The 16,728-nt window shown below is 52.1% G+C and overlaps 1 protein-coding gene across 1 annotated transcript in view; it reads right to left on the bottom strand.

The window, feature by feature from the left end:
• Positions 1-272: 272 nt before the first annotated feature.
• Positions 273-16,728, bottom strand: part of NINJ2 (ninjurin 2) — a 95,811-nt gene continuing 79,355 nt past the window's right edge. Inside the window, 3 exon segments of the mRNA XM_017858605.1 lie at positions 273-652; positions 1,191-1,375; positions 1,903-2,134. Of these exon segments, the coding sequence (XP_017714094.1) occupies positions 1,209-1,375; positions 1,903-2,134 (399 nt within the window). The 3' untranslated portion in view covers positions 273-652; positions 1,191-1,208.

Below are 16,728 nucleotides of genomic sequence, written 5' to 3'. Positions count from 1 at the left end.
GTGGCGGTGCCTGTAGTCCCAGCTACTCGGGAGGCTGAGGCAGGAGAACGGCGTGAACCCGGGAGGCGGAGCTTGCAGTGAGCTGAGATCCGGCCACTGTACTCCCGCCTGGGCCACAGAGCGAGACTCCGTCTCAAAAAAATAAAAAAATAAAAGCCTTCCCATCCTCCAGCCCTGGGGTTTGCTCTCCTGAGCCCTCTCCAAGGCACAGATGGAGACCAGCCTGGATGCCTGAGCCTGCAGGACTAGACAAATAAGTGGACTCAAGAGTAGATTTGAAGAAACCTTTATAGATATAGATTCCATTTTACAGAAAGGGAAAACTGAGGCCTGGAGCAGAAGGAAGCAGTAGGGTAGAGTCAGAAGCAGAGTCCTTAAGCTGGGCAGACTCGGCCTTCAACAGACATGCCTTAGGTCCAGCAGTCGCTACCAGGGAGGTATGGCTGGCAGTACCTGCATCTGAGCTCAGGACTCCAGACCGAGATGGAAGTCCCTCAGACCAATCACAAAAAAATCACTTTTTAACTCAGGTGCTGTGGGCAGGGAGCGAGGGCAGCTATACCGTCCTTTCAGAAGCTCTCCTGGGCTGTGGAAAGTGCCCATGAGCCTGGCAGATCACGGAGGAAGGAGGTAGGAGTTCCAGGCCCAGTACCTGTTGGGGAAGCAGAGAAGAGGCAATGAGGAGGGCCGGCCAGATCGGTGTCCCTCAACCTTCAGTGTGCCCAGGATGCACCTGGCCACCTTACACATGCACGTGCCTGCAGCCCGTCTGGAGCACAGCCTGAGATTCTGCATTTCCAGCAAGCTCCTGAGTGGTTTGTGGATGCTGCTGGCCCAGGGACCACAGTCAGTAGCAAAGGCTGCTAGACAATGGCAGGGAGAAATTCCCCATCTCCACCTTTCCTCTTGCCGGAGGGGCAGAGTTAACCACTAATGGCATCGCCTCTACCCTGTCCCAGACCGTGGGACACCCTGAGCCTAAGAACCGAGAGCCACCCGTTAACACAGCAATGGGGCTTTGTGCAGGCCTTGCTGAAGCCAGGCTCTTGCAGATCCCCTCCTTGCTCTCGGAGCTACAGGCCTTCCCCCTTTGTTTGGCAAGGGATCTGTTTCTTGCCCGAAAGCCCCAGAGGGGAGAGAAGGGCCGCTTGGGGAGCCCCTGGATCTGGTGTTCCCCCATCCTCCCTCACCTGGGTCCCAGGCTGTATTCAGAGAGGATTTCTTGAGGCTCTGGCAGTCAGGAAGCCTGTCTTGTGTGCCCCAAAAGCTGTAATGAAAACATTGATGACCACGGTGAAGAAGACCAAGATGGTGGCCACGTTGTTGAGCTGGTTGAGTCGCCACTGCTTTTCTACCTCATTCAGGTTCAGCCGCGCTGCAGGGAAGTGGAATAGGGGGAAGGGTCAGAGATGGGGCCACAGCACGGAGCTGCCCCCACAACACCCACCAGAGTTTGGAGAGAAGGGCCCTTCAGAAACCCATGCGGCAGAAAGCCAGGAAGGTGGTCGTCATTGGGCCGAAATGCCTCTGCCCTCGCCAACCAGCACATGGGGCACCCTCGTGTGCTTCATCCCACCAGGATTTGGGAACTTCAGCTGGGTCTTCTAAGTGTGGGGATGAGTGCTCACAGAAGAAGCGGGTGAGCAAGTGGGTGAGTGGGCAGTTAGCGAGGTGCTGGCACAGTCACTCAGCAGGTGCTGTGGAGCGTCTGCTCCGTGGGATACCAGGAGATAGGACAGGAAGTTGTTCTCTGAGCCTGTGTTAGCAGAGGGCGCACTGCAGGTCAGTGTGTGGTTGCAAAGCTGCATGCGCCAATGCAGGGTGGCCCAGGGAACACGGGGGACCTTTCTGCCGGCCGTAGGTGCCGAGGCAGAAGGCCTGACTGCGGGCTGGACTCCTCACCGATGACCACGAGCAGGACGCCAATGGCCACCTGCAGGAGCAGAGAGAAGCTGAGAAGGGTGACCAGGGTGATGTAGTAGTGAGAGGACGGTCCCTGCTCCAGCACTGCCTTCAGCCGCATGGCGTTGGACATGAACAGGGCCACGTCCAGCATGCTCTCCGCCACGCTCTTCTTGGTGGCATAATGGTTCAGGTTGATGGGCTGGTTCCTCCTGGGGTCGGAGCTTCCAGGCTGTAGGGGAGAGAGCACAGACTTACCAAGGCGGGCTCTGGAAGGGAAGAAGTTGACAAGTGGGAGACAGGAGAGAGGTTTTAAAGCTCTTTCCAAACCAGGTGGGAAGCTCAGGGCAAGTGACACCCTTCTCAGTTTCATGGCCTGATAAAATTAAGGGTTGGACTAGAAAATCCGTAAGCACCTCTGCACTCTGAAATGATGTCCTGTTGCAGTTGGTATTTCCTGGAGAGTCGCCCCTTCCCTCACACCTTCGCACACCTGGCTGGAGAAAGCGGAGAGGGTTCTCTGCTGCTGGTAAAATGTACCTTCCTCATCCTATTCACTATTTTTCCTGGGCCAGGCCTCAGCTTTGGGCTGTTTTCCTTTTCCTTTGAGAGGAAAGCGCTTGAGAAGACAATAAAAGGGGCTTGGTGGCTTCCGGTGAGATAGAGAAAGGCTCCTCCTCTCCATAACGCCGTGGCCCCCAGGCAGGGCGCACAGCTCAGCGGCTGGCCATCGGCTGGCTTTCCATCCCTCAGGAGCACTGGAGCTGCCGCCCCGCTCAGGCACACGCTGTCAGCATACACATGCATGCATGAGTGTGTACACACAGTAATGCGTACTAGTTAAACACTCTTAGTTCATTTTAATTATTACCTTTGGCTAGGATTTATTGAAGCATAATTTACATTCGATTTGATTTTGAAGTGTAAACGAAAGCTTCTCAAGAAGCCACTAACTCCAAAAGACAGAATCACAATATAGGGCATATGCTGTGGGCCTCTGGGTTCGGCCAAGAAATTCAGACTGGGCACCACGGCCAAGGGCAATCTGCAGTCACTCCAGAGTACTTGGAAAATTGATTTAGCAGTGCTGCTTGGAACAGATTGGGCCAGGAAGGGCTAGAAGCAGGGAGAGTCATTTAAAAGTTACAGTCTTGATTTAGGATCAGAGTGAAAAGGAACTGAAGTGGAGCAAGGTGAGAAAGGAAGGAATGGAGGACTTTGAAAGATGCTACAGCCTGGAGGTAGGGAAGATGACCCAGCAGATCACCATGACAGGACAGATACCTGCTGAGTGGGGACAGATGAATGGATAGATGGATGCATGCCTATATATGCACAGTGATGCATACTAGTTAAACACTCTTCATTTGTTTTTAATTTTTTTGGCTAGGATTTATTGAAGCATAATTTACATTTGATTTTGTTTCGAAGTATAAAGCGTCATGGATTAAGGGATGGATGGAGAGATTGGTGGGTGGATGGATGGATGGATGGATGCGTGGATGATTGGATGGGCAGGTCTCAGAGGGTCTGGAATGTTCCTTGTACTTCGTGCAACCCCAGTAAGTCGCTTCACTTCCCTGTACCTCATTACACAGAGGACGGTTGATTTACATACAGGCTAACTGATTTAGCCTGTCTCTCAGAACCTTTGGATTCTATGAGGATACCCTGCAATGAGGCCGGGTGCGATGGCTCATGCCCGTAATTCCAGCACTTTGAGAGGCCAAGGCAGGTGGATGACTTGAGGTCAGGAATTTGAGACTAGCCTGGCCAACATGGCAAAATCCCATCTCTACTAAAAATACAAAAAAATTAGCTGGGTGTGGTGGCACATGCCTGTAATCCCAGCTACTCAGGATGCTGAGGCAGGAGAATCACTTGAACCAGGAGGTGGAGGTTGCAGTGAGTGGAGATTGCGCCGTTGCACTCCAGCCTGGGCGACAGCTTTGTCTCAAAACAAAAACAAAACTCTGAAATGCAGTGGTCTCCAGACTTTCTTGATAGTGTCATCTCAGCATTAAAAACTGTTTTGGCCATGCATCCTCAATACATGTACATTCTTCCATTATCAATTATACATCTTTTTATGGCACTTATATATAGTAAAAGTAGAAACATTTGAGAGGATTACACAACATTCAATATAAATAGAAGTTTAAATCCTACAATATGGTCTTGGGCACTCGTCTTTGGAGACCCAGCTCTAATCCACATGCCTGGCTACAGATTGGACCAGTCCTCTCCTAGGCCAACAGAAGGGGGCCTCTCTTCCCCAGTCCTTCTCCTAAAGTTTGCCTTCAAAGCTCAGCCTAATGTCTCCACACTGCTCTTCTCGCTTCCTTTCCGAGCTCCTGGCCCTTTACTCTGTTTGCCAGGAGGGTGTGCACGCACAGACACATTCAAGAGACACAGGGTGGTCATGGGTGCTAACAGCACCTGCTCTGAAGGAATCCCCCCTGGCAGCCTGTGCCCTGCAGGCTGCTCCTCTCTGACTCTGTGGACCAGTCACTGGAGGATCAAGCACACAGGAGTGGCTCTTTCACTTTGACCACACTCCAGGCCGCTAGCTTCCTACACGGGGCAGTTCCCTGCACCTGGGTTGTTCAGTATCAAGATTCCAAGTGTCCTCAACTTCTGGTCGGGGCAGGACTCGCCGACGGTAATCAGGAGTGTGCACTTTGGCCCGTGGAGCAATTTAAACACTTTCCCTGGGAGATTAGAATGGAGACCAGCGGGTAGCATTCATTCAATAGGTTGAGTGTACATGCCAGGCGGTGCTTGGGGCTGTGAGGGAGGACCCCAATGCCGAACAAGGCATAGTTGCTGCCCCTTCCCGGGATCCTGGGTAAGCACTGGGCCACAGGCTGCTCCCAACAGGCCCTGGCAAGCTCCTTTTGACGGCCACCAAAATCAGGCTGGGGTCCGGGGCCCACAGAAATAAGGAAAACGTCCGTAGGCACGAAAGGAATGGAGTGCTCACTATCTCTCCACTGTCTTCCTTCGTGTTTGATTTTGCTGGTGCCAGGGGCAGCCAGTGAGGTTGGAGGAGGTAGGGACAGAGGGTGAGTGAGGAGCTTCGTGGACTTGGGAGGCCACACACAGCATTCAGGGCCTTTGGAAATCCTGGGCCTGGCCCAGGAAGCAAGGCCGGCTTGTCTAGGGCCAGCTGGCCTGGTTGGTTAGGGCCAGGGATCCCAGGGCCAACACTCCACAAAGGCCCATGGTCACTGTCAGCACCAAGGGCTGCAACCTGTGGCCATAGCCCGTTTGGTGAAGGTTTGTCCTCAGTCCCCAAGAGCACTCATTAGGCAAGAGAGTCTCACCCCCTGCCCCCAAATTCAAAGTGCCTCTGCCCAGGCTCAACTGTGCCCCATGGCCTCCCTGCCCCATGACTGTGCCACCCCTCCTCTTTCTTCCCCATCCTCCAGTTTGTCCAGTAGCAGCAAGCTTTGCCCTTTCTCCTCCTTCCTGGTCTAGCTTAGAGGAAGACAGACTCCCTTCCCCCCAGATGTTTGTTAACAGTGAACAAAACCTTAAACCCAAACCTCTGGTGGGAGGTGCTGAGCATTGACCAGTTAGTGGGGGAAGAGGCGGCAGTGGGTGGAAGGGGTGAGTACTTGGGCGACACAGGTCTTCCCAAACCTCTATGGAAAGTATTGCTATTTGTAAGTTTTAACAGAGCTGGTTGGCTTTTGTTGTTAAATTAATCTAAAAGCCATTGTTTCACAGAGAATGTGAGGCTCGCAGTGTGTTCAGGGGGTGCGCCTCACCCTTTCCTCTCTCTCTGAGGCCGACTCAGGACTGCCTTTAACTGCGGGTGCTGGGCGGGGTCTCTGCCCCGCAGGTGCCAGTTCTCCGAGTGTCCACACGGTGGCGCGCAGGGTCCGGGGAAGCGACGGGACCGGTGTCTCCACCCTGGGGAACCCACGCGCAGGACGGGGTTGGTGTGAAACCTGGAGCCCTCCGAAGCCCGGGACAGGAGCCTCGCCCGCAAGTCCGAATGGGCCAAACTAAAACCCACCAAACACGTGTGTCAAGCCAGAGTTCAAGAATCAACCAGAGCTGAAGTGGAGCCACGTGGGGTGGGGAGACGAGAAGGGCGGGGCCTCCGCCGCCACCTGCAGCCCGGGGCCGGCGCATGGAAGGGCCGGCAGAGGCCCTGGACCTGGGTGCCTGGAAAGGGGTCGTTTCATTGCAACGTCTTTAAAAGCAGGGAACTGGTTTCTCTAATCCTTGCGGGCCAGTTTAGGTGCGGCCCTGCTCAGAGGCAGAGGGATGGATGAAATGACCTGAGGGCCCTCCCTTATAGTGGGAGGAGCGGATCAGATAAAGCCCTAAATCCTGCAGGGGGCCATCCTTTCGCCCACAGCCAGGGACTGGGAGCAACTCCACAGGGACCAGGGTGACAGAGGCGTGGGGAGCGCAGCTGGGTGGCCCCCGCTCCTGCTCAGAGGAGCTGGCCCTTTAAGGCCAGGCCCAGGCGGGTCGGGAACAGAGACCCGGGAATGTGGGCTGGACTGAGGAGCAGAGCCACCCGCATGAGTCATTCGTGTTTCACCGGACTCTTCACAGCTGACTCTCGCTTGCCGCCCTCCCCTTGCCCTGGCCCTGGCCTCTGCGCCCTCCCTGCAGAGCTGGCCCGGGTGGGCTGGTGGCCTCCACCCGCCACAAGCACACAGGGCTCTGCCCACTCCCGGCTCCTTTCGTGTTGATCCTCGAGGAGCAGGGGACCGGTGGGCTAGGATTCCGGGCCCAACTCTGCCTCTGGGCTTGGCACTTTGGTGGTCAGTTTCCACATCTATAAAACTGGAGGAAAATCCTGTCTGTGGAGGGCAGAGGCCACGGACAGACAGAAGGACGGACAGAATCCAAGCGGTTCCCATTTTCCCAGCCTGAGATCCCTCTCTCAAGGAGGCTGGCTCTGGTCTCATTCTGCCCCACCCTGCTCACCCCTCCCCTGCCACTCAAGGGAAGCAGGACACTGACCCAAGACTCATTGCTTTGGGCTCCCAGAGTCCCTGTTCCAGGCGCGGTTGCCTGTGGGAAAGGCTGCCCATCAAAATCTGCCCAACCGATGACACCCGGACGACAGACGGGGCATTTGGGGCGGCAGGAAGCTGGAGCACGGCGAGTGCAGGGAAGGTGGGAGTAGATCCAGAGTTTGATCTGGACGCCTCTGGGCCCCTGGGCAACAAGAGGGCATGGGTTTGGTGATTGGCATGGGATGAGGCAGGGGGGTGGGGGACACCACAGACCCAGCGGTTGCCAGTTTGCCCCATTCCTGGGCCTGCCCGGCACAGTCATTTTCCTCCCTCTTCCACACCCTCCTCTCTCGTTCCAGCTCAGACTTCCCTGTCACCTAGGCCTCTTGCCAAGTCCCAGCTCCTAAGGCTGGTGCAATTCCATCCCTTGAAGTCAAGGATTGCTTCATTGTTCTCCCAGACAGCCCTTTATCCCTTAATCCTTGTTGGCCTATATTTTTGTTTGTTTATTTACAGAACTTAGGTTGGATAGGAAAGGAATGCCTTTTTTGACAGAAAAGTAAACATGTTTTTACGTTGTTTATCGACATTATGGTCAGTGGAGACCATAAGCTCCAACAGATCATTCTGCTCTTTCTTGGAAACAGGATTACAGGGCTGTTCTCCCAGAGGGCCATGGAGGTTGGGTAAACCCCAGAGTGGTAAGTAACTGCCCTACCAAAAAGCCATGGAGCCCACAAATCAGTGTGTTTAGGCCCTGGGGCCTGTGGCAGGCAGTGTGTGTCCCAAGGGAAGGTGTAGGCTAGGGAGGGGGAGTTGTAGCAGCCTGGAGGGTGTCACCAAAGGCACCTTGACCACATTCCAGCTCTGCTTTAATGAGTGAACAAGGCAGGGCCCGGAGCACTGGACTCCTTTTCTTATCTGTGAGATTGAAGGGACTGGAACACAGGCTTCCTTGGGTCCTTCCTAGCACGGAGTGGTCTAGGGATGGGAAAGCCGGCTCCGAGTGGAGAATCCCGGGGGCCGAGGACATCGCTAAGAGGCAGCTGCAGGGCATGGGTGACCCTCTCGAGTCATTCCTGCCAGCCCTGAGAAGACCCGCATGGGAGCGTCCTGTGTGCCAGCTCACACTCAGGGCTACACACTAGACAGGCCCAGAGGAACAGGGGTCAGTGGCCCTTCTGGTGGCCTCAAAATGACCGACTGCCAGGGAAAGCCGGGCAGGGAAGGCCTCCCTGGAGAAGGAGATAGTGGCGACCTAGGCTTTTGGAAAGCTGATTTCTCACAAAGGGAAAGGGTGGGTCCCAGCCTGGGAAGAGTGATGTGTTCAAAGGAAGGGGCTTAAGTGAGCTTTTAATTCGGTGTCAGTCCCTTGTCAGAATTCAGCTGGGAAGGGTGCCTGGGCCTGTCCCGCTGTGCACACACATAGTGGGCTCTAAGTGCATGGGAACAATGGTGGTTCCCACCTACAGAGGACATACCCTGTGCCTGGAACAGGGTTAAACACAGAACATGAGTCACCTTATGTAGTCCTCACAACAGTTCTGCAAAGTAGGTGAGGGTATCGTCATCACAGTTGAGAAAATAGAGGCTCAGAGAGACTAAGTAACTTGCCCACGATCACACAACACAGTTTTTAATTCCAATCCTCTATGTGCCGGAGCCTGTAATTTTTATTTATTTAATTTAATTAATTAATTAATTTATTTTTGAGACAGAGTTTCACTCTTGTTGCCCAGGCTGGAGCGCAATGGCACAATCTCGGCTCACTGCAACCTCCCCCTCCTGGGTTCAAGCAATTCTCCTGCCTCAGCCTCCTGAGTAGCTGGGATTACAGGTGTGTGCCACCACGCCTGGCTAATTTTTGTATTTTTAGTAGAGACAGGGTTTCACCATATTGCCCAGGCTGGCCTCGAACTCCTGACCTCAGGTGATTCACCTGCTTCGGCCTCCCAACGTACTGGGATTATAGGCATGAGCCACCATGCCAGGCCCAGAGCGTGTAATTTTCACCCTTACTCTACTGCCCCCGAGAAGTAGAAGACATACTTCCTACTCCAAGGAGTTTAAGATCTAAAGATAAACACACGCAGCCTGGCTGGGTGTGGTGGCCCATGCCTAGACTCCCAGCTACTTAGGAGGCTGAGACAGGAGAATTGCTTGAACCTCAGAGGTGGAGGTTGCAGTGGGACAAGATTGCGCCACTGTACTCCAGCCTGGGCAACACTGCAAGACACCGTCTCAAAGAAAAAAAACAGATAAAAAACAAAAACATATACAGCCTAAGATGAAAGAAGACTAGTCCCATAGGGTACACATGCACACTTCCTAAGAGGAGGCATAACCTCTGCCTAAGTGAAACTTGCCCGAGGCTTTCCTGAATCTGCAGTGGAGCTGTCTGCTGCTGCAAAAGGGGCACTAGACCCAAAGGCAAAAGGCTTGGGTTCAAACTGGTAAGAAGGGACCTGGGTGACTGGAAGAATAGGGTTGAGAGAGGGAATTTTATCTGTACCTTTTGGGTTTTGAACCGTGTGAATGAACTATCTTAAAAAATAAATTTGTGGCCAGGCAAGGTGGCTCATGCCTGTAATCCCAGCAGTTTGGGAGGCTGAGGCAGGCAGATCACCTGAGGTCAGGAGTTCGAGACCAGCCTGGCCAACATGATGAAACCCCGTCTCGACTAAAAATACAAAATCAGCTGGGTGCATGCTTATAATCCCAGCTACTTGGGAGGCTGAGGCAGGAGAATCCCTTGAACCTGGGAAGGCAGAGGTTGCAGTGAGCCGAGATGGTGCCACTGTACTCCAGCCTGGGTAACAAGAGCAAAACTCTGTCTCTAAAATAAATAAATAGGCCAGGTGTAGGGGGAGGTTGTAGTGAGCTGATATTGTGCCACTGTACTCCAGGCTGGGTGACAGAGCGAGACTCCATCTCAAAAATAAATAAATCAATAAATTGGTAACAAAAGCAAATACACACTCTGCTATGGTCTGAATGTGCCCCCTAAAGTTTGTGGGTTGGAAACTTAATCCCTGCTGTAATAATGTTAAGAGGCAGTCAGGTCACGAGGGCTATGCCCTCATTTATGCATTAATGCCATTATCATGGCGGCGGGTCAAGTCATCTCAGGAGTGGGTTCCTGATAAAAAATAATGATGATAATAATAATAAATAAAAGATGATCTTGGCTTCCTTCCTCTCTCTTGTGCTTGCGAGCTCTCTGGCCCTGCCACCTTCTACCAGGGAAGGATGTGGCATGAAGGCCCTCACCAGATACCAGTGCAATACTCTTAGACTTCCCAGTCTCCAGAGCCATGAGCCAAATAAACTTCTATTGTTTATAAATTACCCAGTCTCAGTTATTCTGTTACAGCAACACAAAACAAACCAAGGCATACCCTGCAAAAGGCCAGTGGTTAAAATAAACTTGTTAAAACAAAACCGAATTTATGACTTCATCTCACCCAGACCCTAGCTGGTCCTTCTCTGAAGTGGGAATAATATCTGCCCTGTCTAGCACAAAGGGCTGCTAGAAAGATCAATAGGATAATGTGGGTGAATGTGCTTTGAAAACTGTGAAGTATTAAACAAATATGAGACGAGAGGGAAATCTATCCCACACAGAATTATACTCCCATGTGTGGGCCTAGAGGCATTTTAAATACTGTGTTGTGACTCAGGGCCCGTCCCAGCCCCAATTTCGAAGTAGTCACCATTTATGGTCCTAACAACTTCCACCGTGTTTGAAGTGCCTCCTGTACCCATTAGGCAGCCTCTCTCCTCACTCCTGCTGGCTCTCACCTTGGAGCCGCCAGCAGGAAGAGAAATGCTCACACAAGCCCGCCTGCATTGGGTCTCCAGGGTCATTGTTACTCAAGTGTAGTCCTCTCTCCTGGGGCCCCCACCCACCTCTCTAGCCTGGTCCCCAGCTCCTCCTCCCACCCCTGGAGAGCGAACCCTGTGCCAGACTCCGTGATGCTCAGACGTGCGGGGCCACACCAGATTACTCACTGTTCCCTGAACACACCCCACCCTTCCCAGCTGCTCCTGCTCTGCTCCGGGACCAAAGGCCTTTCTTTCTTCGCCATGCTCCCCCTGGGGAAAGCCTTCCCTCCTTTCTAGAACCTGTCCCCAAGTGCACTCCACCAAGGCCCTGTTTGAAAGAAGGTCGCTTGCTCCCTGGCCTGTGCTGGCCTTGGCGTTGTTGAGACCTCTTGAGACGGCTCCTTCTGCTGCCCACTTTAGCACATGGACCCCATCTCCACAGGCCTGAGTCCCCATGGAGCCTAGCTCAGCATCTTGTCCACAATAGGTGCACAATGAATGATGATTGCATTGAATTTTATGAGAGAGCTTTTCAAAAAAGGCAAAAGTCAGGTTTTTTTAAGGGTGGGGCTTCATGCACAATGGCTTCTGGGTGGGGAGAGAAATTTGGGAAGTGAATCTTTGCTCTTAAAATAAACGCCCCCACGGCAGGCAGAGCTCTTTTTTCCCTAGATCCTGCCTTTGCTCAGCAGTCCTGAGGGAGCCTCAGGGAATGAATGACTGGGGCTGGAAGCTGCAGCTGGTCTTCAGGCCAAAAGCTGTAAAAGCTCAGACCCCTGAGGCCTTCTGTCTGGGGCAGGCCGCATGCAGGCTCCCTGACTGCAGCCTTCCTCTGCCAAGAGCAGTGATCTCTCCCTTAAAAATCAACAGTCTCTAATCCACGTCGGGGTGGGGTGTCTTTTGCGTGTTATTCCAGCAATAACAGGTAACTGGTCCAGAAACCTCCTCCGAGCCCTGGGCACAGTCTCACTGCGAGTTCCAGCCCTTGCCCGGAGCTGCACACTGAGGCCTAGGCTGCAGCGCCGAGAGGCCACATGGGGAGCGGCGTCCCGGAAGGCCTGCGGCGCCGCCGTTGCCCACCAGGGGGCGCCAGGAAACAGCGTCCGCCAGCGCGGGCGTTCCCCGGGCTTTGACCCCTTTGTGATATGGAGGTGCACGGGTTTCCCTCCAACAAAAGGGGGCCACAGCTTGCAAACAGAAGCAGGGCGTGTAGGGAAGAACAGGAAAGCAGGTGCGTTGAAACGGGAGCTCAGAGGGGCCTGATTGCTTTTTTATTTTAGTTGTTACTGTTTTTTGGAGACGGGGTCTTGCTCTGTTGCCCAGGCTGCAGTGTGTGGCCCAGTCAGAGCTCACCACAGCCTCAACCCCCGGGGCTCCAGCGATCCTCCTGCTTCAGCCTCCCAAAGTGCCGGCACTGCAGGCGTGAGCCACCCCACCCCCGGCCTCCTTGCTCTTAGGGAGCAGTTTCCACCTCCCCTGCAAGAGGTCACTTTGTCAGTGGCTTTCAGAAAAGACTGTCTTCTCCGGGTTCCAAGTTAATCGTGGATTTACCCACCACACAGACATTTCCAAAGAACCGATCTGCTGCCTCTCAATATCCACCCTAAACAAGAGCACTTTCCCAATCAGCGCCTTGTCCTGGGCCTTCCAGACCCGTCTGGCCTTTGGCTCTTTGCTCTACGCCCACTTCGGCATTCCCCAAGCCCCCCCAGCCAGTCTCTGCTGACTTCAGTCCTGCTCATCCCTCAAGGACTAACAAAATTGCTAAAATTTAAACAGTGGTAATTAAATAACAATAATGCTGTATGCCAGGCATGACTCCACAAAGCAGGTATGAATACGGATGGTCCCCGGTTTTTCACCATCATAAGCGATAAACTTTACAAACTGTACTTCTAGTATCCACACAACCACTCTCTTTTTCACTTTCAGTACATTATTCAATAAATTACAGAAGATATTCGGTACTCTGTTATAAAGGAGGCTTTGTGTTAGACGATCTGGCCCAGCAGTAGGCTGGTGTAAGTGGGCTGAGCATACTGAAGTTAAGCTGAGCTAAACTATGAAGTTCAGTAGGCTAAGTGTGTTAAATGCATTTTGACTTATGATATTTTCAACTATGTGTTTATCAGAATGTAGCTCTATCATAAGTTGAGAAGCAACTGTACTCACATGTATATACATATTTTTTTGAGACAGAGTCTCGCTGTGTTGCCCAGACTAGAGTGCAGTGGCATGAGCTTGGCTCACCGCAACCTCCATCTCCTGGGTTCAAGCAATTCTCCTGCCTCAGCCTCCCAAGTAGCTGGGATGTAGGTCCATTCTACAAGTGAAGAAACTGAGGCTCAAAGAGATCAAATGCCCAAAGTCACCAGATATTAAGGGATGGCCCCACTGTCTAAATCCTAAGCCTGCGTTTTTTTCTCCTATATACCAGTGGTTCTCCACATGTGGTCCTTGAAGTAGCAGCAGCAACATCACCTGAAAATTTACTAGAAATGAAAAATTTTAAAATTTTTGTAGAGATGGGGTCTCACCATGTTGGCCAGGCTAGTCTCGAACTCCTGAGTTCAAGTGATTCCCCCACCTCAGCCTCCCAAAATGTTGAGATTACAGGCGTGAGCCACTGCACCAGGCCCTGAGATCACCCTTTTATTTTTATTATTTATTTATTTATTTATTTATTTTGAGACAGGGTCTCGCTCTGCCGCCCAGGCTGGAGTGCAGTAGCGAGATGTCAGCTCACTGCAAGTTCTGCCTCCTGGGTTCATGCCGTTCTCCCGCCTCAGCCTACCGAGTAGCTGGGACTACAGGCGCCCGCCACCACGCCTGGCTAATTTTTTGTATTTTCAGTAGAGACAGGGTTTACCATGTTAGCCAGGATGGTCGTGATCTCCTAACCTCGTGATCTGCCCGCCTTGGCCTCCCAAAGTGCTGGGATTACAGGCATGAGCCACCGTGCCTGGCCTATTTTTATTTTTGTTTTTAAGACAGGGTCTCCCTCTGTCACCTAGGCTGGAGTGCAGTGGTGCAATCATGGCTCTCTGTAGCCTCAAACTCCTGGGCTCAAGGGATCCTCTTGCCATAGCCTCCTGGGTAGCTGGGACTACAAGTGTACACCACTACACTACATTTTTACAACATTTTTTGTAGGAATGTGGTCTCACTATGTTGCCCAGGCTGGTTTTGAACTCCTGGCCTCAAGGGATCCTCTCATCTTGCACCCTCAAAGTGCTGGGATTACAGGCAGGAACCACTGCACCTGGCCGAGATCATCCATTTTTTAAGTATTAGAGCTGGACTTCGAACCCAGGCAGGCTCTGGATTCTGTGTCCTTAACTGCTACAGCCCTGGAAGCATAGGCTGTGTAAGTCCCTCAACGATGGGGACCAGTCTAAAATATTTACAGATAGCATATCTAGATCATTCCAGAGAGGAGTGAATGGATCAAAACCATCTTTCGAACCAGCAGCCAGAAGCCCCAGCAGCTCCTGTCTCCCCAGCCCGGTGCTGCCGGCTGCCGCTCCTCATGGATCTGTTAGGGTCTAGCACTTTTCTTCACAGATGCTTTTCATGTCCTCACTCAGAAGCACTTAGAGCCTCTCTTGTTTTTGCGGAACCTTAGATTTTGTGGTGGAGCCTAATTCCAGACAGGAAACCTAAACACAGGTAAGTGGAAAGGACTTTCAGAACAATTATCATGAAGCAAAATATCAACATTCCACATAAGGGTGTCTATGAGTTTTGTACGTCCTCACCAGATTATTCATTTCCAAAAGGTAAGAGTTATTTCCTCGGGATTTAAGGCAGTTAGAATAAGAAGCAATGAGAGCTGAGCCTACCGTCCCTGGCTATCGTCCAGGTGAGACCTCATGAAGTAGCTCAGATCTGACAGTGAGATGGGAAAAAGGGAAGGTGGTGAATTTCCCACCCCACCCAGCCCCACAGACAGCCTGCCAAGATTCCTGTTGAGTTCAGTTCCGCAAACCTGTTTCCAGCTCCTAGCTTGAGCTAGGCACCTAGGAGACAACAAAGATCTCCGCCTTCCCAAAGCCCTTGTGAAAGAAAACTAGAATCTTGGGACCCCCCAAATTCACTCTGCCAAAGAGAAAGTTAAGCTTGGACATGGAGTCACACAAAACAAACCAAAACCAAAAGACAAAACTGCCTTCCCTGTGTTCCCAAACAGCAGTCATTTCACAGGCTTACTTTACCTTACATAAAATGCGGATTCACTGAGCCCAGGACAAATACATAACTGAGCCGCCCCCACTCTCTTTTTCACACGTAAAATGCAGATTCATGGAGCACTAGCTGAGCCTCACAGGAAGGTAACCGTAGCCTTGCAGCCTACCCACCCTCCTTTTAAAACATCTTCCCCTCTTGCTTTGCTCTTCCCTTTAAATATTGAAATTCCCAAAATCCTCATTGGAAAAAGCACAGGTCACAGATCTTACAGTGTTTCTTTTTTCTGAGTTCACCTTCAACCTTGGCAAAATAAATCTCTCATTTCAGTTTACATCCTATTCTCCTAATACCCTAAAATGACAAAGCTTAGCAGAGAAGAAGTGTATAAAGGGGGAAGCCAGGAGATAAAGAGAGTGCATCCATCCCGCCCCAATGGGAAAAGCTGCATGGGAACAAGGGGGCACCTAGCCTGGAGTGCTGAATGAATGAAGGAGTGAATTAATGAGGCACTTGTCAGCATGCGCAGTGGCTCACACCTGTAATCCCAGCACTTTGGGAGGCCGAGGCAAGCGGATCACTTGAGGTCAGGAGTTTGAGACGAGCCTGGGCAAAATGGTGAAACCCCGTCTCTACTAAAAATACAAAAATTAGCCAAATATGGTGGTAGGTGCCTGTAATTCCAGCTACTCCAGAGGCTGAGGTGAGAGAATCACTTGAACCTGGGAGGCAAAGGTTGCAGGGAGACAAGATCACATGACTGCACTCCAGCCTGCGTGACAGAGCGAGACCCTCTCTCCAAAAAAAAAAAAAAAAAAAAAAGAAAGGATCCATTTGTCATTCACTGTATTCATTCAGAAGAGACTTCAAAGGCAGGACCAGGGCGAGCTGAACTCCGTGAACCTCTTCTGTGGTGCCTTCTGGGGCTGCCCATCAATGGCTGTAGAACACAAACACCTCGACTGCACTGCTGACCCCCTCCATACACCAGTGCAGCCACAGTGTGTTTTCTGTGTCTGTGTGTGTCTGTGTGAATGTGTATGTGCCTATGTGTCTGTGTGTCTGTGTGTGCGTGAGCGTCTGTGTGTGTGCATGTGCCTGTGTGTATTCATGTGTGTTTGTGTGTGTCCGTGTCTCTGTGTGTATGTCTGTATGTGTGTCTTTTGTGTGTGTGTGTGTATGCATGTGTGTGTGTCTGTGTGGATGTCTGTGTCCATGTGTCTGTGTCTGTGTGTGCATGAGCATCTGTGTGTGCATGTGTCTGTGTGTATGTGTCTGTGTGTGTGTGCATGTGTACCTGTGTGTATTCATGTGTTTGTGTGTCCGTGTCTCTGTGCGTATGTCTGTGTGAATGTGTGTGTGCGTGTCTTGTGTATGTGTCTGTGTGTGTCTGTGTCTGTCTCTGTGTGTGTACATGTGTCTGTGTGCAGGTGTGTATATCTATTGTCCCTGAGCTCAGCAGTCTCCTGGGTCCTGGCCATAGACCCATAGATGAGACAGACAAGGCAGGGTTACTGATGCATTGTCCGGAGGGAGCTCAGGGGGCCAAGGAGATCACGACAGTGAAGTCCTTGAGCAGAGCCCGGGGATCAAAGCCCCTCCTGATCGGTGGACCAGCCTGAATCAGCTGCCCCTGCCAGCTTCAGCCAATCCAAGGATGTCTGGGCCTGGAACCAGCCTGTCTGGATTGCCCTGGTCCCAGGACTCAAGCCTTTTCGCTGCCAGCAAAGCAGGTCCAGCCTGGGTCCTCACACCGTGGCTCTCCTATTCTCTCTCATGATTCGAAGGTGGCCACTCACACATCCTCCCAGCCCCCACACCTGCACCTGAG

Source organism: Rhinopithecus bieti, unplaced genomic scaffold, assembly GCF_001698545.2.
Source record: "Rhinopithecus bieti isolate Rb0 unplaced genomic scaffold, ASM169854v2 scaffold_45617, whole genome shotgun sequence".
NCBI lineage: Eukaryota > Metazoa > Chordata > Mammalia > Primates > Cercopithecidae > Rhinopithecus > Rhinopithecus bieti.
Note: the sequence above shows the minus strand (reverse complement) of the source record. Positions and strands in the feature narration are given on the sequence as shown.